The sequence below is a fragment of the Papaver somniferum genome, chromosome 7 (assembly GCF_003573695.1).
Source record: "Papaver somniferum cultivar HN1 chromosome 7, ASM357369v1, whole genome shotgun sequence".
Taxonomy (NCBI): domain Eukaryota; kingdom Viridiplantae; phylum Streptophyta; class Magnoliopsida; order Ranunculales; family Papaveraceae; genus Papaver; species Papaver somniferum.
In genome coordinates this window covers 234,201,363-234,226,216 of record NC_039364.1, presented here as the reverse complement: position 1 = coordinate 234,226,216, position 24,854 = coordinate 234,201,363, and the positions used below count along the sequence as shown (strand labels likewise).

General features: G+C 36.5%; 3 protein-coding genes across 5 annotated transcripts in view; all 3 read right to left on the bottom strand.

Annotated features, from left to right (window-relative positions):
* Positions 1 to 4,560: 4,560 nt before the first annotated feature.
* LOC113299873 lies at positions 4,561 to 7,666 on the bottom strand. 3 transcript variants are annotated; one of them, XM_026548971.1, is made up of 7 exons: positions 7,274 to 7,666; positions 6,292 to 6,634; positions 5,948 to 6,162; positions 5,833 to 5,866; positions 5,674 to 5,742; positions 5,539 to 5,595; positions 4,561 to 4,971 (listed from the first exon to the last, which is right to left on the bottom strand). In XM_026548971.1, the coding sequence occupies exons 2-7, from the start codon at positions 6,519 to 6,521 to the stop codon at positions 4,638 to 4,640; spliced, it is 939 nt and encodes a 312-aa protein (XP_026404756.1). In that variant the 5' UTR covers positions 6,522 to 6,634; positions 7,274 to 7,666; the 3' UTR covers positions 4,561 to 4,637. The 3 variants fall into 3 exon arrangements, with proteins under 3 accessions (XP_026404756.1, XP_026404755.1, XP_026404757.1); XM_026548970.1 differs by having other exon boundaries at positions 6,292 to 6,623; positions 7,274 to 7,663; XM_026548972.1 differs by lacking the exon at positions 7,274 to 7,666 and having other exon boundaries at positions 6,292 to 6,376; positions 6,468 to 6,603.
* A 3,519-nt stretch (positions 7,667 to 11,185) lies between these two features.
* Positions 11,186 to 13,004, bottom strand: LOC113296134. The gene is made up of 3 exons (XM_026544465.1): positions 12,789 to 13,004; positions 11,748 to 12,301; positions 11,186 to 11,591 (listed from the first exon to the last, which is right to left on the bottom strand). The coding sequence occupies exons 1-3, from the start codon at positions 13,002 to 13,004 to the stop codon at positions 11,186 to 11,188; spliced, it is 1,176 nt and encodes a 391-aa protein (XP_026400250.1).
* A 5,633-nt stretch (positions 13,005 to 18,637) lies between these two features.
* The window catches only part of LOC113299870 (uncharacterized protein At2g39795, mitochondrial-like), a 34,159-nt gene continuing 27,942 nt past the window's right edge, over positions 18,638 to 24,854 (bottom strand). The window contains exons 2-7 of the mRNA XM_026548968.1: positions 20,230 to 20,572; positions 19,886 to 20,100; positions 19,771 to 19,804; positions 19,612 to 19,680; positions 19,477 to 19,533; positions 18,638 to 19,056 (exon numbers count right to left, since the gene is read on the bottom strand). Of these exons, the coding sequence (XP_026404753.1) occupies positions 18,723 to 19,056; positions 19,477 to 19,533; positions 19,612 to 19,680; positions 19,771 to 19,804; positions 19,886 to 20,100; positions 20,230 to 20,459 (939 nt within the window). The 5' untranslated portion in view covers positions 20,460 to 20,572 and the 3' untranslated portion in view covers positions 18,638 to 18,722. The remainder of the gene's footprint in view (positions 19,057 to 19,476; positions 19,534 to 19,611; positions 19,681 to 19,770; positions 19,805 to 19,885; positions 20,101 to 20,229; positions 20,573 to 24,854) is intronic.

The following is a 24,854-nucleotide window of genomic DNA, read 5'->3' as shown; positions in this document are numbered from 1 at the left end:
TACTTCCTTGTTTATCTATTTCACGATCTTTGTTGTTGCTAGAGTCATCAAACATGTGTAGAACACACTCAAATTCGTGAACTGCTTCTCCCATGCACGTACATCCCTGATTCCTTCTCACGGATTTTTCAGCCAAATTTGATCGACCAAAACACTCATGATAGTTTTGTTTGGACATATCGCAACTACCCAACAAATTTCAGCGCTCTAATCTACCCAGAACTCCTCCAAATTGTTCCAAGTCCTTAGTATCCAACTTCAAACCTGCAAATCAAAGACACACCCAAAGAAACGTAAAGAGAAACAAAGGAAAATAAAAATATCTAAAAAAATATATAAAAATGCTACCTAAACAAAAATCCGCGTCGGCGGCGCCAAAATTTGATGGTTTTTCAAATGGTTATAATAATAGTGGTAAAAATGGGTTCTTTCAGACTTGTGAAGGAAATGGATTTTTTAGATTCAAATAAATAAAGTTGTTTCAAAAACAATAAGGAAATACCGAGACTTTGGATTCCACCATTGACCAATTAAGTGATAAATTCTAATCAATATTCATGCAATTCTTTCTTTAAAGCGATTCTAATATTTTGCCTCTAATAGATTTTTGAAGTAATGGTTGCAATCACAAAGCATGAAACATCAAAAGTTTTAAAACCCAGCATTCTCCATCAAAATAATTTACAACTACTCAATAAAAATCAATTTTCTATAATATAACTATGCAAATAATCATGTAAAATAATTGCAAGAAATAATTAAAATATAATCATACCACTTTTCATGGAACAATGGATTCCTCTGTTGCCTCGACTAAGGGATTTATCTCATCATTGTGTAAACTTGATCAAAATTGGTATTCATTGCTCACAAGTGTTTTACGATAGAACTGAAGTGCTGTTGTCGCTGTTCCGCTGTCGTTGAAGAACTGCCGCAAATGAAAGTGAACTACGACAGTTGATAAACGAAGGTCTCTGCTGGTCTGTTCTTCGTGTTCTTCAGCTGTGCAGCAGCAGAACTGTGGTGTCTGCAATTCGTGATTTCTTCGTTCTCTTCTCTCTGCTAACTCCCCAAACTCTCGACAAGCATATATGTGATCCTATGAACCTATTTATATACCTACAGCTCATTGAATCTCCCTCACTTACTCCCAAAAATCTTCATTTACTCGGCAGTAGAAAATATTCTGGGAATATTTTCTTTCCTGTTTCATCTTCTCACGCGTTTTCAAGCCTCTAAATTACCATATTTAACTCCTTCACGCTCCAACAGGCTGTGAGGGTCTTCCATGCACGTACATAACACGTTCAATCTTCTCCAAATCCCGTGAATATCATTTCCTGCCGGTGTTTCCCTGTTTTCAACTTGTGAATTATCTAGCCAATTCTAGCCAATTCTGGTCGAGGTTTGTTAGGACATATCACAACTTCCTACCAAAAATCAGCCATTGAATCGCCCTAGAACACGTTCAAAACTTCGATCAAAAATCTGCCAGGGAATAACAATATTTTCCCGCCAAAAATCATTTTCAAATATTGAAGATGACCTCCCCCTTATCCAGAGTGGGGGTGCGAATAGCAGGTGGTCTTGGGGGTGTCCTGAAGGTTCCCCTTAGTAATTAGGCTACCCCTTATCCAAACTTAGGGTCAGTATAGTAATTTTCTACCACGAGCACAAAAACCACTTTTCGCGCCAATTTCGCCGCAAAAGCTTATTTTCCCAAAAATACCTACAAAGACACAAAAGGCCATAATAAATACAAAATCGAGCACTAACAATATATACAATTGAGATTATATCAGACACAAAAATGTGTCTATCAAGGTTCCCGTCCAACACACTTGAATTATTTTAGTCCTCCGAAGTTGTGAAGTGTCAATTGTCGTAACATCCATGCCAAGTAGCGGCGGAGGTAACACTGCATTTGCCCAATTGTAGTCTTGATGCATGTCATTAGCTAATTTGATTATGTCTGAAGGAGGTTTGTATTTTCTTCTATAGACCATATCATTCCTCAATACAGAGTTATTACTTACGTATAAAAATAAAAATTAACATATGTAATCTTTTTTTAACACGGACTCTAGGGAAACTATGCACAATTTTTTTATGTGGAGATATATGAGGAACCAAATCTTGATTCCTTTTTCTTATCGAAACCGACTGATTATGTTCCTCATGAGATTCGCTGGTAGGTTTGCACGGCAACATGTTAACTTAATGTAATAATACGAATCCATATTGGATGTTAGCTTGTTAACTATTAGTTTAGATAAGATTTAAATTTTCACATTTTCGATAGGTCTAAATTAACCTTTATCCATAATTTATTATTAGCAATCATTTTTTAATAGGATTCCACTAATGATCAATAACTAGTCATCTGTATTTTCTGCGGGCATTATTTCAGGGTGGAAATTTTTACTATAGTATTTGCCGTAAATAAATGGCCAATTTTTACGGTCGACACATACGCCCAGTAAGAGAAGTTCCTATGGACTCAACAAATTTGAAGTTTGTTTTTGTTCCCACTATGAACTCAACAAACATGAAAAACTGATTGGTAAACCAACAAAATTGAGGATTTGTTGATTGCGGCAGTAGACCAAACGCGCACTTGATGAAAAACTGTGCGGCTCCACCAAACACACTGGCATGCATGTGATCTAAAACCGTTGGCGTGTGACCCAAAATCGCCAGTTTAATACACCAACATGTGATCCAACTCCGGCAACGCTACTTACCAATCTCGCCATCCAACGACTGTTATTCCTTTCATTTCCCTATAAATTCACCCCATCTTTAAACTTAGAACCCACACCTTCTTCATCTCTATCTCAAAATTTCACAGTTTCATATCATCTCAATACTCACTTTTCGCTCATTTCAAAAAAAAAACTACTCGTATCAACTCAATCTCTATCAGAAAAAATCTCTATAAATTCCATAACTAGCAAATATGGCATCCTCATCGCAACGATCACAACAACAAGAACAATAATAAACACAACAATCACAACCAAGTAATGTTAGAATTCGTGGTTCCAAATATACGATGGATGAAGAGGAATCAAATCAAATCAAATCAATGGTATTTACATTAAATCAAATCAATGGTATTTGTAGGAATTATATATGGTTTACATTAAATCAAATCAATGGTATTTATGAAAAAAAAATACTTTTTATGGAAAGATTTTATAAAACTTCTGTGAAGAAACTAGTAACATTAATAATCGTGATGCCGAAGGGTTTCCTGATCGTTTTCGCACAATTTGAGTGGCTGTTAGTGAATACGTAACTTTGATCATGCATATGTGTCACAACAAGAAAAAGTGGTGAAGGTGAACTGAATGTGGAATGAAGATGTCGGGAGGAGTGATAAAGATCCCACAAAACGAGTTTCCAACATGAAACTTGCTTCATCATTCTGAGGGTGCTTAACAAGTTTAATCCATACTTGCTGGAAGTTAATCAAGTGCCTGCAAGATCACCACATGCTCCAATCTCGCAGGATTTTCATGATGGAGGGCATGCTTCCTCACCTGAAGAACTGGATTTCCATAGACCATGTCTCTAGTTTAATGACCCCAAGAATTAGAATGAATGTCAAAAATTTCAGGGGTTGAAGGTGCTGGTACTCTAAGAATTACCTAGAAAGTACTATGTTTTGTATAATTTTTTCCACCTGCCTATCATTTTGTCCAATTTTATAGCCTATCTTGGTATAATGTTTTTCTATTTTTACAAGGGTTCATTATTTAACCATGGTCATATAATATAACTCAAAAGTCGACATGACCGTTCCTGAGAAACTTTTACCCGGAAGCAAAATTTTATTTTTGTTGCCACAATATATAGTAGTTTCTTTGTATTGCACAAGATAGTAAAGGACTCAAACTTCGCGAAAAGTAGAATTTGGTCGAGCTGAATGGAACAACACAACCATCTCAGTCGTCGGATCAAATTGTTCTATCTTTTGATCCGACGGTTGAGATGGTAGCTCAACGTGTCGTTTCATTCAGCCCAACCTAATACTACTTTTTGTTGTTTCATGTAAGTGTCTACTTTTCACTTTCATACTCACCGCATCTAGATGCTAGATTAGAACTGGCATACGACCTAAAATATTGTCCTAGCTACCATTCTAGTTGCTAGATTAGAATGCCATATGACTTAATCTTAACCTAAAAAACCGCCATGCATACCTTTATGGTGTCGTAGTAAAATTATGAAGTATGTAGAAATTTATTCTTAAGTAGAAAGCTTTTTTGTGTTTAGTAGATAAAGTAGCCAAAGAAGCTAGAGCTAATAGGGAACGAGCGCATCCCACTCCAGCAAGTACGTTGGTCCTTTTTTTTTAATAATCTTCCAGGTTGGATCCGGTGGTGTGTACCGAGTGAGAGTGAGAGTGTGCTCTCTTGGTCCGGTGGTTTAAAATAAATCCCACCCTTCTCTCACTCGAGAAACCCCGTGATATAAATCATTTTCGTAACTGAACACCCGAGTAAACCCCAATGTGTTAACTCTGAAATTGCATGTTAGATCTATGTTTTTGAGGGTGTTAGGTTGATTATTTGGGCATACAACACTTTTCAAGTGAGTATGACCATGAGCCGGTAACAATTATCTCAAATTTACATATGCCATACTTGATAATGTTCAAGTTCTAAATCACTCATTTCAACAACAGGAGGACGTCCATTAGGATACATTATCTTATCCATCTCATCATCGTGTGCTTGTAGGGCAAATCTTGAATATTCCAAAGCCTTTCCATAATCAGGCACATCTTCCATATGTTTCAGATCAGGATACAATATCTTATCCACCTCTTCTGAGAAAACAGAGGGATCCCAAGCATCTTTGGGAGGTAAACATCTATAAGGATTGTTATCTTCACCATCAAGGAACAATAAATATTCCTCACGTCCAACATCAAGGTCATTTTCAACATCTTCTTGAAGTTCACTGCCACGATTAAAGAACAAACTAGTTAATTTGTATTCTTTGGGGCTGTTCTGTAACTATTATTTTAACGGATTGTCAGCTCATAATCCATTATACAGATTATAATGGATTTTATACTTCTTTGGTAACTATTATAATAATAGTTTATTTTAATCATAACTGAAAAACTCCACTATCCATAAACAGAAAAAAGTTGTTTTGAAAATTTATTATAATCGATTATTTTTTCTAAAAAACTCAAATTGAACTTTTTCTTTTTATTTTCTCTACACTATCAAGAGAGAGATAAAAAAAACAACAACAAACTAAAAAAATTCTAAATCATTGTTCTTTCATCTCCTTTTTGAGGTATGCATTCTAAGATAATCAATTATTTGAAAAAAAAGTGTTTGGAAAAAATTATCTTAAAAATGATTATATCTAAATCATTTATCAATTTATGGTTATGTAATCATATATTTTACCAAACAAGGCCTAGTAAACTAACCACCATACTATCACTAATAATATTCATCTGGCTAACTAGGATAGAAAACATAGTAAATGCGAGTGAAAACAATGGTATACCTTTGGGAAGCAAAGAAACCTTCGCTAGGAACTTCAATCCACAATAGCTTCTCAATACTGTTGGCACAAGAACTAAATAATTTAGTTGACTCAATAACAATGATCGTGATACCAATAAAAATAATTAATACCTACCGAGTATGTGGATAAGGAATCCAGATGAAGTCTTTGGGATTCTTTTTACTGTTGCGGATATCGTCAGCACTGCCATTTATAAAAACCAAGAAAACACCAATTCATAACGAGAGCAGCATTTAAGTGTTTAGATTCTATGAGTTCATAAATAGTATGTACCTGACAAGTGGATGTCCTCTTTGTCTATAAACTTCTACATAAACCATAATAAATTCAGTAAGATTCAAAACATATATATACTCGTTCCAAAAATCGGAACATTAAATAGTATTACCAACTACATAGTGGACTGGAATCCCTTCATCATTAATAATTGTTGTTTCAATGGATTCAGGAGTAGATTGATCAGTATGAGGCGAATTGGCTGAATCTGACGAGCACATGTCCCTGTTAGCCATGTATCCATGTAAGAATCTGGTGGTGCTGGGTATAATCCCTAAGATCTTCAAACGTCCGTGGAATTCTTTCTGCAAGTTCTTATCCAGTTTCCTTGAAGAAATACAAAAGATGCACAATAAGAAACCAATAATGCTAGAAGATATAGGGAATGCAACAACTGATAGAAATCTGAATACATATATAATATCAAACCTAGCAATCAATAATTCTAGTACTCACGCATAGGCAGGTCCTCTGTAATAGATATTTTCTTCATCTGGAGCGTTTTTGTACTTGATACAGAAACTGTCTATCGAAAAGTCATCTGCATAAGCAATGACACCGTAGTCCAAAGTTGTCCCGAGAATATTCGTACGAGATACAACATGGAGAATGCTGGATTGTGGATTACTTACACTATCCTTGTATTCATCACCGCCTTCAACAGTAGAGGAACGACCCGCAGGCATGTGAACTATGACTTTGATATCATCACCCCGGTATTCTCTAGTCAATGTTACCGTTTGCTTTCCTGGTTTATCTTCAATTTTGAAGGGAAAATCACTTGGTGTCTGCACAACACCTAACAAACGCATAAGACATCGCATTTGATCATCTCTGTGTTGTATACAGATATTGATTACAGCTTAATAACTATTGCAAAGCATTCCTGGTGTTCAACACTCACTTTAACTCTATATGAGGAGATATAAGTGGAGTTTCACATCTACTGGTGTAGGCTACACACACAGGCTTATACTCACCTTAACTAGTGAACTAGGCCCAAAATGTATACTCAATAATGATTGTTGGGCATAAGCTCATGCAGATGCGAAATATACGTTGCATGCAAGTACTGAGAGAAAAGGAATCTAAAATGGTAGGTTCGTTATTTGTATCACAAATTCTACCTTCATATTTATACCTATGTTATGACTCTACACGCCAGAAAAAAGTAAATGTTTTAACGAATCCTATTTTTTGTGTTAACTAGTAACGTATTCGCAAGACAGCTTAACACTAGGACATCACAAGAGTATCTCTGATAAATCAAACTAGATACATCTAAGGCTTCTTGATTTGGGCACAGTAAGGATGGAAAAATAAATTGCAGACAGTAGGTGGCAAAATTGGAACGAGTAGATGTTCAAATTATGTGTGTTTGTTGGACCCTAAACATCAATCGATAGAATCGAGCAGAAAAATTAAGGAAAGAACATACCTTGTGAAGAAGATCTTCAGATTTCTCCTCAGCACGTATGATTTGATCGGAAGAGAACAACTTAAGATTTAGAAGAGAACAACTTAAGATTTAGAGGCCGATCTTGTTTATAAATTAGACTACGGCTTATGTTGTTCTTCAATTGCGGGTTGCTGAAGATGGATGAAGAACTGCTGTAATTTCTAAGAGGCGTCTTCCTCGTATATGCCAGTAAAACTGGGGTTAAAGATGAAGCAGCTTTCATGATGATTCTCGCCATTCTAATAATTAATTTGCAGCAACAGAAGAAATCTCCGTCCACGGGTTACGGGGGGAGTTTGATTTTGAGAAGAGAATTTAGGGATTTGGTTTTTCAAAATCCTATTTTGAAGAGAATTTCTACTTTCTCAACGTATGGATCTGGATCTCCTTTGTTGAGTTCGTCAGGCCCAATGAAATTTCATTTAATGGATACGGTTATTAGGATCACTTTATATTTGGGCCGAACTTAACAAGACCTCATCTTTCTATGGATACGGTGTGGCAAGGGCATCTATGTAACTCTGAGAGTGAAAGGATTTGAATATTGAAGTTCTATTTCCAGATCATGTCGTATCCCTTAGTATATAGCCCCGTTTGGGATTGTTTTTTTCAACCAAAAGCACTTTGTAACCAATTTTTATCAAAAATTGTGTTTGGTAAAAAATTTAATTCAAAGTGCTCTTGGAGAGAAGCACTTTCATTTTAGGCCTCCTTTTAAAAGCTACTCAACACTAGATTTAAAAGTTTGAGAAGCAGAAGTTGTGGATCCACATAATTTGATTTAATTATTCTCTATTTTAACCTTGTTAATTTATTATAAAGACAAGTTTTACCCTCAAATATTGTACATTTTTGTGGAGTAATAATTAGGTAAACCAAGAGAAAAGAGAAAGGGGAGTTTTTTATTGATAAAAGAGGCAGAATACATAATACATAGGTATAATGTTCTTTATATACATAAGAGGAGAAAACCCTAGTTATATAATGGACCGCACATCCATGGTTTGTAGGCCCTATAACACTCCCCCTTGTGCGGTTCAAAAGTGGAACTCCAAATGTGTTGCCTCATTAAAACCTTGACAAGTAAAACCCGATGGGACAAACCCTTGACGAAGGGAAAAGAGTACCACGTGTTGAGTCTTAGTAAAGTTGCTCCATAAAGCTGACCACTTCTCTTGTTGCTTCAGAAATTCCTAGAATAGAAAAACCATGTGGGAAAAGAAAACATTAATCGAGAAATTATAATCTTGGTCGTCTCATTAAAAACCCTTCCAAGTAACAAAACCCAGTGGGAAAAAGTAATCTCAGTTAAGGGAAAAAGAGTTCAGCACTCCAAGTTAGATGTCGACATCATAACATCAGATACTCCACCCGATGTCGGCATCTCCCCCTGATTGTTTTCAAGGGAGTTCGGAAAATTTACTTAGTCCAATACTCTTTACGTGCTTTTCATATAAGGACTTAGGAAGTGACTTAGTAAATAAGTCTGCCACATTCTCATCAGACGGTACTTTGCCGACTTGAATGTTTAAGAGACATTGATGTTGCTGATTGTAAAAGAACTTTGGTGAAATATGTTTCGTATTATCACCCTTGATATATCCTTGCTTCATATGTTCGATAAAAGCTGCATTATCTTCATAAATGCATGTCGGCTCTTCAGCGGTAGAATTCAAACCACTTTTCCCTCGAATATGTGTAATGACAGACTTTAACCATATACACTCACGAACTGCCTCATGTAGTGCAATGATCTCAGAGTGGTTCGTGCAGTTAGCCACGAGAGTTTGCTTGGTCGATCACCATGATATTGCTGTTTTTCCTATGGTAAATACGTAACCAGTTTGGGATCGAGATTTATGTGGGTCTGAAAGGTACCCAGCATCAGCAAAACCAACCAAAACATTATTTGGGGTTTTAGTGTAGGGAGTTGTCTTAACATTCCTCCTTTTGTCCTCATAGGGATAAAATAAACCCATGTCAATGGTTCCTTTAAGGTATCTAAATACATTCTTTATACCATTCCAATGACGCTGCGTTGGCGCGGAGCTATATCTAGCTAACAAGTTCACTGAGAATAAAATGTCTGGTCGAGTACATTGTGCTAAGTACAATAATGCGCCTATTGCACTTAGGTAAGGATTTTAAGCTCCTAATACTTCTTCATCATCTTGCTTAGGACGAAATGGATCCTTATTCACATCTAAGCTTCGACCGATCATGGGAGTGCTAGCGGGGTGCACCGTGTCCATATTAAATTTCCAGAGTATCTTATGGACATATGCAGACTGGTGGATTAATATTCCAGAGTTTCGGTGTTCTAGTTCAATTCCTAGACAAATCCGAGATTTCCCAAGATCTTTCATCTCAAATTCAGATTTCAGATAGCTTGCGGTTTCTCTTATTTCATCAAGAGTACCTATTATGTTCATATTATCAACATAAACAGCTATAATTGCAAATCTGGAACTTGTATTCTTTATAAATACGCATGGGCATAACTCATTATTTGTATATCCCTTCCTAATCAAATAATCACTTAGATGGGTATACCACATCCGCCCAGATTGTTTTAATCCGTAAGGTGAGCGTTTCAACTTAATTGAAAACGAACTCTGTGGTTTAGAGTTATTTGATTCGGGTAATGGAAGGTCATCGGGCACTTTCATGTATATCTCTGAATAAAGATCCCCATAGAGATATGCTGCAACCACATCCATAAGATGCATTTCAAGTCCTTCTGAAACTACCAAACTAACTAAGTAGAGGAAAATTATAACATCCATTACAGGAGAATATGTTTCTTCATAATCAATTCCAGGGCGTTGTGAGAAACCTTGCGCCACAAGGCGAGCCTTATATCTTACGACTTCATTCTTCTCATTACGCTTTCTAACAAATACCCATTATGTCCTACAGGTTTTACCGGTTAGCACTACCGCACCAAATACCTGTCTCTTTGCCAGTGAATTTAGTTCTTCCTAGATTGCAACTTCCCATATAAGCCAATCTGCTCTTTTTTGGCATTATGTTATAGAGCGTGGTTTGATATCATCGTGCTCTATGATTTCTCGAGCAACAGTATATGCAAATATATCATAAATATTCGTGAAGGATCTTTCCATCAACACATATGCACTCTCATAATCCATAGAGATTTCTTTGTTCTCTAGAATAATTTCAGACATCGGAGTGTCCTCCAATATTGATTCATGGATATAACTATAATCAGAGACAACTTCATGAGAAGGATTATCTGCATTGATGATAAATGGATCGGATTGTGCCTTACTCACTCTCTTCTTCCTTGGGTGAGTATCTATCGAACCAGGTAGCCTCCCCCTTTTCCTTTGGGGGACCACGGCCTCAGCTAAACTTCCACCAAGTTTAAGCTTAGCATCTCCATCTAGAGTGCTCTGTCCCGTAGTAGGGATTTCTAACCTTGTAGGCATGTTTTGAGCTGGTATATGTGATCTCGTCACTTTTGCGATATCGGTAAATGCATCAGGCATTGAATCTGCTACATTTTGGAGATCGATGATTCGTTTTACTTCACTAGCTATCACATTGTGGAGTACGGGGATCAAGGTAAGACAACGTGGGAACACACCACGACAATTCCTGTCGTTCCCTTAGAAAATCCTTTTTCTTATCTCCCCCTAACGACGGGAAGGTTGTCTCATCAAAGTGACAATCCGCAAATGTAGCGGTAAACAAATCGCCTGTCAAAGGTTCTAAATAGCGGATAATAGTTGGGGATTCATATCCAACATAAATACCTAATCGTATTTGTGGACCCATTTTAGTACACTGTGGGGGCATAATAGGCACATATACGGCACAACCAAATTTGCGTAAGTTTGAAATATCAGGCTCATATCCAGTTACCAGCTAGTACACAGAAAATGGTTGGCTAGCAGTGGGTCGAAAAAGAATAAGTAAAGATGCATGCAATATAGCGTATCCCCATGCAGTAATAGGCAGGTTGGCACGCATAACCAGTGCCCTAGCTATCATCTGTAACCTTTTTATATTAGCTTCTGTGAGACCATTTTGAGTGTGAATATGGGGTACGGGATGCTCTACGTCTATTCCATTAAACATACAGTAATCATCAAATCCTTTTGATGTGAATTCTCCAGCATTATCAAGTATGATATACTTGATAGGGTAATCAGGGTGGTGAGCCCTCAAACGAATAATTTGTGTTAGGAGCTTTGCAAATGCAGCATTTCTTGTGGACAATAATGCGACGCGTGACCAACGATTCGAAGCATCTACCAGAACCATAAAATACCTGAATGGTCCGCATTCTGGATGTATAGGTCCACAAATATCACCTTGTATCCTATGCAAAAATGAGATATTTTGTTTGGTATCTTTAGCATAGGATGTTATCGATCCTGTTTTTGCTAAATAACAGGCTTTGCAAAATAAATGATATTCTTTTGACATAGTCAATGAAGCAGAATGGGAAATATGTTGCACATCAACTTCTTGAGAAGGCAACTGTCGTGTTGGAGTAACACTCTTACCAGTTAGTAGTTGGTTACTTTGCACTATAACAGTCTGTTGTCCCATTTTCTTTTTTCCTCGAAAAAAGGGATGTCCATGTGAGTTCTTTAAAACACGAATCATCATGTCATGACCTGGGTTCCCTAATCGGTCGTGCCAAAGCCTGTATGAGTCATTATTCAACAAATCATCGTTGGTAAAAACATGAGATTCAATAATTCGAATAGTGAGGTATAATCCACTAGATTGACTCATTAGTTTCTCTAAAATGTGTTTTCTTCCACATTCATTAGAGGTAACATGTATGTATTCAATTCCATTTTCACTGTGAGTTTCCAAATGATAACTGTTTGCACGAATATCTTTCAAACTTAACAAGGTGCGATTAGCTCTTGGTGCATATAGATCTTCTGTGACTTTAATCACTGTGCCATTTGGAAACATGAATTGAGCATTACCTCGCCCAATTATCACTTGTGATGATCTAATCATCTAGTCACAGATGTATTATAAGGGGTCAAGTTAACAAACAATTGTCTATTTCTTAAGATAGTATGGGTGGTTCCACTATCATCCAGACATTCAATCTCTCCTTGAGACATTCCTACAAGTAGATAATGTGGCATCCTTACAAAATCCGAATAATTTATCTCATGTACTTTGGAGAATTTGAGTTTTACTAGAATGATATATTTTTCTTCCTAATATACATTCTAAACAACAGATTATCAAGGTAAAAATAATCTATTAAACTATTACCAAAATATGATTAATATAATAAATACTCATAGATAATCCATTCATAAGTTAATCATGACGACATATAAAGTAGTCCAAGCCATCAAGAAAAATTATTTAAACCAGAGTCTATTAAAATAAACGTCTAAGATCAAAAAGGTAACTAAAGAAACAATTTCAATCCAAATCAGGTGTACCCAATATGGCATGACTCTTGTTGCCTTGGAATTGTGAGGTTTACATCAGGGGAATTCTCATCTTCTTCCAGATAGTTAGATTCTTGTTCTACAAACTCTCGATACTTCTTGTAGATATATGCAACTTTGTTACTAGCTTTACATTGTTGGTACCAATGTGCAGTGGATCCACACCTATAACAAGGACCGTTTCCAGCTTCGGCCTTCTTAATAGGGGGTATCGACCTTGGAGCTGCCACCACTTGGGCCAGAAGGTACATCTCTGTTCCAAACATTTGAATTACCACCACCACGCCCCGTGACCTCTGTTGGGTCCCTTGTGTCCTCTTCCGCGTGTGTTGCTTTCTCCACGTGCGTAAGGGGTATGGGAGTGTGAATCATGGGAATGTGAATGATCAGCATGTGCATGATAAAAGATTTTTTTGGGGTTGTAGTAAACAGGTTCGTTTCAGAATTGTGAAGGAAATGAAATTTTAGATTTAATAAAATTATATACAAAAAAATATTAACAATGGGTGAGAGGTACTGGGACTAAGGATTTGTCTGAATTCACTACACAAGGTTTATTCATATATTCTTTGACAATTAAAACTCAATAAAATTAACATAGACTCTGATTTTGCCAAGATATATTCTTAAAACATTGATTGTAAGTCCTAAGCATGATGTATCAAAACAATAAGCTAAGCATACATCATCAAATTAAATAACAACCAATTAATTCAAATCATATTTCAATTTTAAATTAATGCAAAAGTCATAAAAAAAATTTTTTTACCCATGCACGATATTCATCCTCCTCCGTCATCCCAGTGTTGGGTTTATATCATCATGATGAAAACACGCTCAAAATATTTTATTATGGCTCAAATGGTGTTTACAATGGAGAGAAAAAGAGAAAATGGTTTAAAACTGTAATCTACAAAGCACAAAAAGCGTAACAGAATGAACGATACAATGCAAGTGCTGCTGCTGTTTAGACTGCACCGCGACCCACGGATTGAGTCTTAGACAGTGTTGATAAACGACTGTCCTTACGAGTCTGTTCTTCGTGTTCTTGGTTTTCTTCATCATCAGCAGCAGCAGAAACAAAGTTTCATCAACTCTTGATTTCTGCTTCTCTGGACCTCCTCTCGACCCCAAACTCTCGACACCCCTTCTACTAGACCCAAGCAACCTTTTTATACTCCTAAGCCTCATTTAATCTCGCCATAAACTCCTGAATAATCCTCATTTATTCGGCTGTGAAGAAAAATATCTCGGGAATATTTTCTTTCCGAATTCGGCTCTGTCGATGCTCTCAGCTTTCTATACTTCCTTGTTTATCTATTTCACGATCTTTGTTGTTGCTAGAGTCATCAAACATGTGTAGAACACACTCAAATTCGTGAACTGCTTCTCCCATGCACGTACAGCCCTGATTCCTTCTCACGGATTTTCCAGCCAAATTTGATCGACCAAAACACTCATGATAGTTTTGTTGGGACATATCGCAACTACCCAACAAATTTCAGCGCTCTAATATACCCAGAACTCCTCCAAATTGTTCCAAGTCCTTAGTATCCAACTTCAAACCTGCAAATCAAAGACACACCCAAAGAAACGTATAGAGGAACAAATGGAAATAAAAATATCTAAAAAAAAAATCTGAAAATGCTACCTAAACACAAATCCGCGTCGGCGGCGCCAAAATTTGGTGGTTTTTCAAATGGTTGTAATAATAGTGTAAAAATGGGTTCTTTTCAGACTTGTGAAGGAAATGGATTTTTTAGATTCAAATAAATAAATTTGTTTCAAAAACAATAAGGAAATACCGAGACTTTGGATTCCACCATTGACCAATTAAGTGATAAATTCTAATCAATATTCATGCAATTCTTTCTTTTAAAGCGATTCTAATATTTTGACTCTAATAGATTTTTGAAGTAATGGTTGTAATCACAAAGCATGAAACATCAAAAGTTTTAAAACCCAGCATGCTCCATCAAAATAATTCACAACTACTCAATAAAAATCAATTTTCTATAATAGTTCTATGCAAATAATCATGTAAAATAATTGCAAGAAATAATTAAAATAGAATTATACCACTTTTCATGGAACAATGGCTTCCTCCGTTGCCTCGACTAAGGGATTTATCTCATCATTGTGTAAACTTGCTCAAAATTGGTATTCATTGCTCACAAGTGTTTTACAAATGATGAAAAGGAAAATAATTGAGTAAAACAGCTAATTGCGACCCACAGAAAGAGTCTCAAAACAACGATAGAACTTAAGTGTTGTTGTCGTTGTTCCGCTGTCGCTGAAGAACTGCCGCAAATGAAAGTGAACTACGACAGTTGATAAACGAAGGTCTCTGCTGGTCTGTTCTTCGTGTTCTTCAGCTGTGCAGCAGCAGAACTGTGGTGTCTGCAACTCGTGATTTCTTCGTTCTCTTCCCTCTTCTAACTCCCCAAACTCTCGACAAGCATATATGTGATCCTAGGAACCTATTTATACACCTACATCTCGTTGAATCTCCCTCAATTACTCCCAAAAATCATCATTTACTTGGCAGTGAAAGAAAATATTCTGGGAATATTTTCTTTCCCGTTTCATCTTCTCACGCGTTTTCAAGCCTCCAAATTACCATATTTAACTCCTTCACGCTCCAACAGGCTGTGAGGGTCTTCGATGCACGTACATAACACGTTCAATCTTCTCCAAATCCCGTGAATATCATTTCCTGCCCGTGTTTCCATGTTTTCAACTTGTGAATTATCTAGCCAATTCTAGCAAATTCTGGTCGAACCAAAATCCCACAACGTGTTTGCTAGGACATATCACAACTTCCTACCAAAAATCAGCCATTGAATCACCCTAGAACACGTTCAAAACTTCGATCAAAAATCTGCCACGGAATAACAATATTTTCCAGCAAAAAATCATTTTCAAATGTTGAAGATGACCTCCCCCTTATCCAGAGTTGGGGTGCGAATAGCAGGTGGTCTTGGGGGTGTCCTGAAGGTTCCCCTTAGTAATTAGGCTACCCCTTATCCAAACTTAGGGTCCGTATAGTAATTTTCTTCCACCAGCACAAAAACCACTTTTCGCGCCAATTTCGCCGCAAAAGCTTATTTTCCCAAAAATACCTACAAAGACACAAAAAGCCATAATAAATACAATATCGAGCATTAACAATATGTACAATTGAGATTATATCAGACACAAAAATGTGTCTATCAAGGTTCCCATCCAACGCACTTGAATTATTTTAGTCCTCCGAAGTTGTGAAGTGTCAATTGTCGTAACATCCATGCCAAGTAGCGGCGGAGGTAACACTGCATTTGCCCAATTGTAGTCTTGATGCATGTCGTTTGCTAATTTGATTATGTCTGAAGGAGGTTTGTATTTTCTTCTATAGACCATATCATTCCTCAATACAGAGTTATTACTTACGTACAAATATAAAAATTAACATATGTAATCTTTTTTTAACACGGACTCTAGGGAAACTATGCACAATTTTTTTGTGTGGAGATATATGAGGAACCAAATCTTGATTCCTTTTTCTTATCGAAACCGACTGACTATGTTCCTCATAAGATTCGCTGGTAGGTTTGCACGGCAACATGTTAACTTAATGTAATAGTACGAATCCATATTGGATGTTAGCTTGTTAACTAATAGTTTAGATAAGATTTAAATTTTCACATTTTCGATAGGTCTAAATTAACCTTTATCCATAATTTATTATTAGCAATCATTTTCTAATAGGATTCCACTAATGATCAATCACTAGTCATCCGTATTTTCTGCGGGCGTTATTTCAGGATGGAAATTTTTACTAGAGTATTTGCCGTAAATAAATGGCCAATTTTTACGGTCGACACATACGCCCAGTAAGAGCAGTTCCTATGGACTCAACAAATTTGAAGTTTGTTTTTGTTCCCACTATGAACTCAACAAACATGAAAAACTGATTGGTAAACCAACAAAATTGAGGATTTGTTGATTGTGGCAGTAGACCAAACGCGCGCTTGATGAAAAATTGTGCGGCTCCACCAAACACACTGGCATGCATGTGATCTAAAACCGTTGGCGTGTGACCCAAAATCGCCAGTTTAATCCACCAACATGTGATCCAACTCCGGCAACGCTACTTACCAATATCGCCATCCAACGACTGTTATTCCTTTCATTTCCCTATAAATTCACCCCATCTTTAAACTTAAAAACCACACCTTCTTCATCTTTATCTCAAAATTTCACAGTTTCATATCATCTCAATACTCACTTTTCCCTCATTTCAAACAAAACTACTCGTATCAACTCAATCTCTATCAGAAAAAATCTCTATAAATTCCATAACTAGCAAATATGGCATCCTCATCGCAACGATCACAACAACAAGCACAATAATAAACACAATAATCACAACCAAGTAATGTTAGAATTCGTGATTCCAAGTATACGATGGATGAAGAGGAATCAAATCAAATCAAATCAAATCAAATCAATGATATTTACATTAAATCAAATCAATGGTATTTGTAGGAATTATATATTGTTTACATTAAATCAAATCAATGGTATTTATGAAAAAAAAATACTTTTTATGGAAAGATTTTATAAAACTTCTGTGAAGAAACTAGTAACATCAATAATCGTGATGCCGAAGGGTTGCCTGATAGTTTTCGCACAATTTCAGTGGTTGTTAGTGAATACGTAACTTTGATCATGCATATGTGGCACAACAAGAAAAAGTGGTGAAGGTGAACTGAATATGGAACGAAGATGTCGGGAGGTGTGATAAAGATCCCACAAAACGAGTTTCCAACATGAAACTTGCTTCATCATTCTGAGGGTGCTTAACAAGTTTAATCCATACTTGCTGGAAGTTAATCAAGTGCCTGCAAGATCACCTCCAATCTCGCAATATTTTCATGATGGAGGACCTGCTTCCTCACCTGAAGAACTGGATTTCCATAGACCGTGTCTCTAGTTTAATGACCCCAAGAATTAGAATGAATGTCAGAAATTTCAGGGGTTGAAGGTGTTGGTACTCTAAGAATTACCTAGAAAATACTATGTTTTGTATAATTTTTTCCACCTGCCTATCAGTTTGTCCAATTTTACAGCCTATCTTGGTATAATGTTTTTTTATTTGTACAAGGGGTCATTATTTAACCATGATCATATAATATAACTCAAAAGTCGACCATGACCGTTCCTGAGAAACTTTTACACAGAAGCAAAATATTATTTTTGTTGCCACAATATATAGTAGTTTCTTTGTATTGCACAAAATAGTAAAGGACTCAAACTTCGCGAAAAGTAGAATTTGGTCGAGCTGAATTGAACAACACAACCATCTCAGTCGTCGGATCAAATTGTTCTATCTTTTGATCCGACGGTTGAGATGGTTGCAATGTTCCCTTCAGCTCGACGTGTGGTTCCATTCAGCCCAACCTAATACTACTTTTTGTTGTTTCATGTAAGTGTCTACTTTTCACTTTTACACTCACCGCATCTAGATGCTAGATTAGAACTGGCATAGGACCTAAAAGATTGTCCTAGCTGCCGTTCTGGATGCTAGATTAGAATGCCATAGGACTTAATCTTAACCTAAAAAACCGCCATGCATACCTTTATGGTGTCGCAGTAAAATTATGAAGTATGTAGAAATTTATTCTTAAGTAGAAAGCTTTTTTGTGTGTAGTAGATAAAGTAGCCAAAGAAGCTAGAGCTAATAGGGAACGAGCGCATCCCACTCCAGCAAGTACGTTGGTCCTTTTTTTTTAATAATCTTCCAGGTTGGATCCGGTTGGTCCGGTGATATAAATCATTTTCGTAACTGAACACCCGAGTAAACCCCAATGTGTTCACTCTGAAATTGCATGTTAGATCTATGTTTTTGAGGGGGATAGGTTGATTATTTGGGCATACAACACTTTTCAAGTGATTATGACCATGAGCCTGTAACAATTATCTCAAATTTACATATCCCATACTTGATAATGTTCAAGTTCTAAATCACTCATTTCAACAACAGGAGGACGTCCATTAGGATACATTATCTTATCCATTTCATCATGGTGTGCTTTTAGGGCAACTCTCGAATACTCCAAAGCCTTTTCATAATCAGGCACATCTTCCATGTGTTTCAGATCAGGATACAATATCTTATCCATCTCTTCTGAGAAAACAGGGGGATCCCAAGCATCTTTGGGAGGTAAACATCTATAAGGATTGTTATCTTCACCATCAAGGAACAATAAATCTTCCTCACGTCCAACATCAAGGTCATTTTCAATATCTTCTTGAAGTTCACTGCCACGATTAAAGAACAAACTAGTTAATTTTCAAAAGAACAAAAGTTGTTTTGAAAATTTATTATAATCGATTATTTTTTCTAAAAAACTCAAATTGAACTTTTTCTTTTTATTTTCTCTACACTATCAAGAGAGATAAAAAAAACAACAACAAACTAAAAAAATTCTAAATCATTGTTCTTTCATCTCCTTTTTGAGATCTGCATTCTAAGATAATCAATTATTTGAAAAAAAAAGTGTTTGGAAAAAATTATCTTAAAAATGATTATATCTAAATCATTTATCAATTTATGGTTATGTAATCATATATTTTACCAAACAAGGCCTAGTAAACTAACCACCATACTATCACTAATAATATTCATCTGGCCAACTAGGATAGAAAACATAGTAAATGCGAGTGAAAACAATAGTATACCTTTGGGAAGCAAAGAAACCTTCGCTAGGAACTTCAATCCACAATAGCTTCTCACTACTGTTGGCACAAGAACTAAATAATTTAGTTAACTCAATAACAATGATCGTGATACCAATAAAAATAATTAATACCTACCGAGTATGTGGATAAGGAATCCAGATGAAGTCTTTGGGATTCTTTCTACTGTTGCGGATATCGTCAGCACTGCCATTTATAAAAACCAAGAAAACACCAATTCATAATAAGAGCAGCATTTAAGTGTTTAGATTCTATGAGTTCATAAATAGTATGTACCTGACAAGTGGATGTCCTCTTTGTCTATAAACTTCTACATAAACCATAATAAATTCAGTAAGATTCAAAACATATATATACTCGTTCCACAAATCGGAACATTAAATAGTATTACCAACTACATAGTGGACTGGAATCCCTTCATCATTAATAATTGTTGTTTCAATGGATTCAGGAGTAGATTGATCAGTAGGAGGCGAATTGGCTGAATCTGACGAGCACATGTCCCTGTTAGCCATGTACCCATGTAAGAATCTGGTGGTGCTGGGTATAATCCCTAAGATCTTCAAACGTCTGTGGAATTCTTTCTGCAAGTTCTTATCCAGTTTCCTTGAAGAAATACAAAAGATGCACAATAAGAAACCAATAATGCTAGAAGATACAGGGAATGCAACAACTGATAGAAGTCTGAATACATATATAATATCAAACCTAGCAATCAATAATTCTAGTACTTACGCATAGGCAGGTCCTCTGTAATAGATATTTTCTTCATCTGGAGCGTTTTCGTACTTGATACAGAAACTGTCTATCGAAAAGTCATCTGGATAAGCAATGACACCGTACTCCAAAGTAGTCCCGAGAAGATTCGTACGAGATACAACTAGGCGAATGCTGGATTGTGGATCACTTACACTATCCTTGTATTCATCACCGCCTTCAACAGTAGAGGAACGACCCGCAGGCATGTGAACTATGACTTTGATATCATCACCCCGGTATTCTCTAGTCAATGTTACCGTTTGCTTTCCTGGTTTATCTTCAATTTTGAAGGGAAAATCACTTGGTGTCTACACAACACCTAACAAACGCATAAGACATCGCATTTGATCATCTCCGTGCTGTATACAGATCTTGATTACAGCTTAATAACTATTGCAAAGCAGTTCTGGTGTTCAACACTCACTTTAACTCTATATGAGGAGATATAAGTGGAGTTTCACATCTACTGGTGTAGGCTACACACACTGGCTGATACTCACCTTAACTAGTGAACTAGGCCCAAAATGTATACTCAATAATGATTGTTGGGCATAAGCACATGCAGATGCAAAATATACGTTGCATGCAAGTACTGAGAGAAAAGGAATCTAAAATGGTAGGTTCGTTATTTGTATCACAAATTCTACCTTCATATTTATACCTATGTTATGACTCTACACGCCAGAAAAAAGTAAATGTTTTAACGAATCCTATTTTTTGTGTTAACTAGTAACGTATTCGCATTGTCCACTGTAAAGCAGACACGAAGACATGATAATTTCTCAAAAAACTAGAATGCAGACACGTTATAAAATCAATAATATTTCCCACTAAAACCTGTATTATACAAAGAAGATGCATCAATCTACGCAAGGACTAAGGACAGCCAACATCACTTGAAAAACACAAAAGACTATCATGATTGATTTAATCTATGTCAAGACAAGGGATGGCCATGATTCACCTAAGGGTGGAAGACAAAGGACAGCCATTATGCCAACTACATTTTTGGTTTGTTCTAAGATTTCTATATTATGTAGAAAAACATTATGCCAACTACATAGAGAGTGTCTTTGATTTCATCTAAGATTTCTATTCTTGCGTCTTTCAGCGGGTCGAAATTATGGATAAAAGAAAAAAAAAAAAAAAAAAAAAAAAAAAAAGCCTTGCGAACGGCAACAATCAATTCTGTTCCACTTACTCACAAACTCTTTCACAGGACAGCTTAACACTAGGACATCACAAGAGTATCTCTGATAAATCAAACTAGATACATCTAAGGCTGCTTGATTTGGGCACAGTAAGGATGGAAAAATAAATTGCAGACAGTAGGTGGCAAGATTGGAACGAGTAGGTGTTCAAATTATGTGTCAGTAAAACTGGGGTTAAAGATGAAGCAGCTTTCATGATGATTCTCGCCATTCTAATAATTAATTTGCAGCAACAGAAGAAATCTCCGTCCACGGGTTACGGGGGGAGTTTGATTTTGAGAAGAGAATTTAGGGATTTGGTTTTTCAAAATCCTATTTTGAAGAGAATTTCTACTTTCTCAACGTATGGATCTGGATCTCCTTTGTTGAGTTCGTCAGGCCCAATGAAATTTCATTTAATGGATACGGTTATTAGGATCACTTTATATTTGGGCCGAACTTAACAAGACCTCATCTTTTTATGGATACGGTGTGGCAAGGGCATCTATGTAACTCTAAGAGTGTGAAAGGATTTGAATATTGAAGTTCTATTTCCAGAACATGTCGTATCCCTTAGTATATAGCCCCGTTTGGGATTGTTTTTTTCAACCAAAAGCACTTTGTAACAAACTTTTATCAAAAATTGTGTTTGGTAAAAAATTTAATTCAAAGTGCTTTTGGAGAGAAGCACTTTCATTTCAGGCCTGCTTTTAAAAGCTACTCAACACTAGCTTTAAAAGTTTGAGAAGCAGAAGTTGTGGATCCACATAATTTGATTTAATTATTCTCTATTTTAACCTTGTTAATTTATTATAAAGACAAGTTTTACCCTCAAATATTGTACATTTTTGTGGAGTAATAATTAGGTAAACCAAGAGAAAAGAGAAAGGGGAGTTTTTTTATTGATAAAAGAGGAAGAAGACATAATACATAGGTATAATGTTTTTATATACATAAGAGGAGAAAACCCTAGTTATCTAATGGACCGTACATCCATGGGCCGTAGGCCCTATAACACTCCCTCTTGTGCGGTTCAAAAGTGGAACTCCAAATGTGTTGCCTCATTAAAACCTTGACAAGGAAAATCCGATGGGACAAACCCTTGACGAAGGGAAAAGAGTACAACGTGTTGAGTCCTAGTAAAGTTGCTCCATAAAGCTGACCACTTCTCTTGTTGCTTCAGAAATTCCTAGAATAGAAAAACCATGTGGGAAAAGAAAACATTAATCGAGAAATTATAATCTTGAGTCGTCTCATTAAAAACCTTGTCAAATAACAAAACCCAGTGGGAAAAAGTAATCTCGGTTAAGGGAAAAAGAGTTCGGCACTCCAAGTTAGATATCGACATCATAACATCAGATACTCCACCCGATGTCCGCATCTCCCCCTGATTGTGTTCAAGGGAGTTCGGAAAATTTACTTAGTCCAATACTCTTTACGTGTTTTTCAAATAAGGACTTAGGAAGTGACTTAGTAAATAAGTCTGCCACATTCTCATCATACGGTACTTTGCCGACTTGAATGTTTAAGAGACATTGTTGTTGCTGATTGTAAAAGAACTTTGGTGAAATATGTTTCGTATTATCACCCTTGATATATCCTTGCTTCATCTGTTCGATAAAATCTACATTATCTTCATAAATGCATGTCGGCTCTTCAGTGGTAGAATTCAAACCACTTGTCCCTCGAATATGTGTAATGACATACTTTAACCATATACACTCACGAACTGCCTCATGTAGGGCAATGATCTCAGAGTGGTTCGTGGAGGTAGCCACGAGAGTTTGCTTGGTCTATTACCATGATATTGCTGTTTTTCCTATGGTAAATACATAACCAGTTTGGGATCGAGATTTATGTGGGTCTGAAACGTACCCAGCATCAGCAAAACCAACCAAAACATTATTTGGGGTTTTAGTGTAGGGAGTTGTCTTAACATTCCTCCTTTTGTCCTCATAGGGATAAAATAAACCCATGTCAATGGTTCCTTTAAGGTATCTAAATACATTCTTTATACCATTCCAATGATGCTGCGTTGGCGCAGAGCTATATCTAGCTAACAAGTTCACTGATAATAAAATGTCTGGTCGACTACATTGTGCTAAGTACAATAATGCGCCTATTGCACTTAGGTAAGGAGCTTAAGCTCCAAATACTTCTTCGTCATCTTGCTTAGGACGAAATGGATCCTTATTCATATATAAGCTTCGACCGATCATGGGAGTGCTAGCGGGGTGCACCGTGTCCATATTAAATTTCCTGAATATCTTATGGACATATGCAGACTGGTGGATTAATATTCCAGAGGTTCGGTGTTCTAGTTCAATTCCTAGACAAAACCGAGTTTTCCCAAGATCTTTCATCTCAAATTCAGATTTCAGATAGCTTGCGGTTTCTCTTATTTCATCAAGAGTACCTATTATGTTCATATCATCAACATAAACAACTATAATTGCAAATCCGGAAATTGTATTCTTTATAAATACGCATGGGCATAACTCATTATTTGTATATCCCTTCCTAATCAAATAATCACTTAGATGGGTATACCACATCCGCCCGGATTGTTTTAATCCGTAAGGTGAGCGTTTCAACTTAATTGAAAACGAACTCTGTGGTTTAGAGTTATTTGATTCGGGTAATGGAAAGTCATCGGGCACTTTCATGTATATCTCTGAATCAAGATCCCCATAGAGATATGCTGCAACCACATCCATAAGATGCATTTCAAGTCCTTCTGAAACTACCAAACTAACTAAGTAGAGGAAAGTTATAACATCCATTACAGGAGAATATGTTTCTTCATAATCAATTCCAGGGCGTTGTGAGAAACCTTGCGCCACAAGGCGAGCCTTATCTCTTACGACTTCATTCTTCTCATTACGCTTTCTGACAAATACCCATTTATGTCCTACAGGTTTACACCTAGTGGGGTTAGCACTACCGCACCAAATACCTGTCTCTTTGCCAGTGAATCTAGTTCTTCCTAGATTGTAACTTCCCATTTAAGCCAATCTGCTCTTCTTTGGCATTATGTTATAGAGCGTGGTTCGATATCATCGTGCTCTATGATTTCTCGAGCAACAGTATATGCAAATATATCATCAATATTTGTGAAGGATCTTTCCATCAACACATATGCACTCTTATAATCCATAGAGATTTCTTTGTTCTCTGGAATCATATCAGACATCGGAGTGTCCTCCAGTTTGATTCATGGACATAACTATAATCAGAGACAACTTCATGAGAAGGATTATCTGCATTGATGATAAATGGATCGGATTGTGCCTTACTCACTCTCTTCTTCCTTGGGTGAGTATCGATCGAACCAGGTAGCCTCCCCCTTTTCCTTTGGAGGGGCACTGCCTCAGATAAACTTCCACCAAGTTTAAGCTTAGCATCTCCATC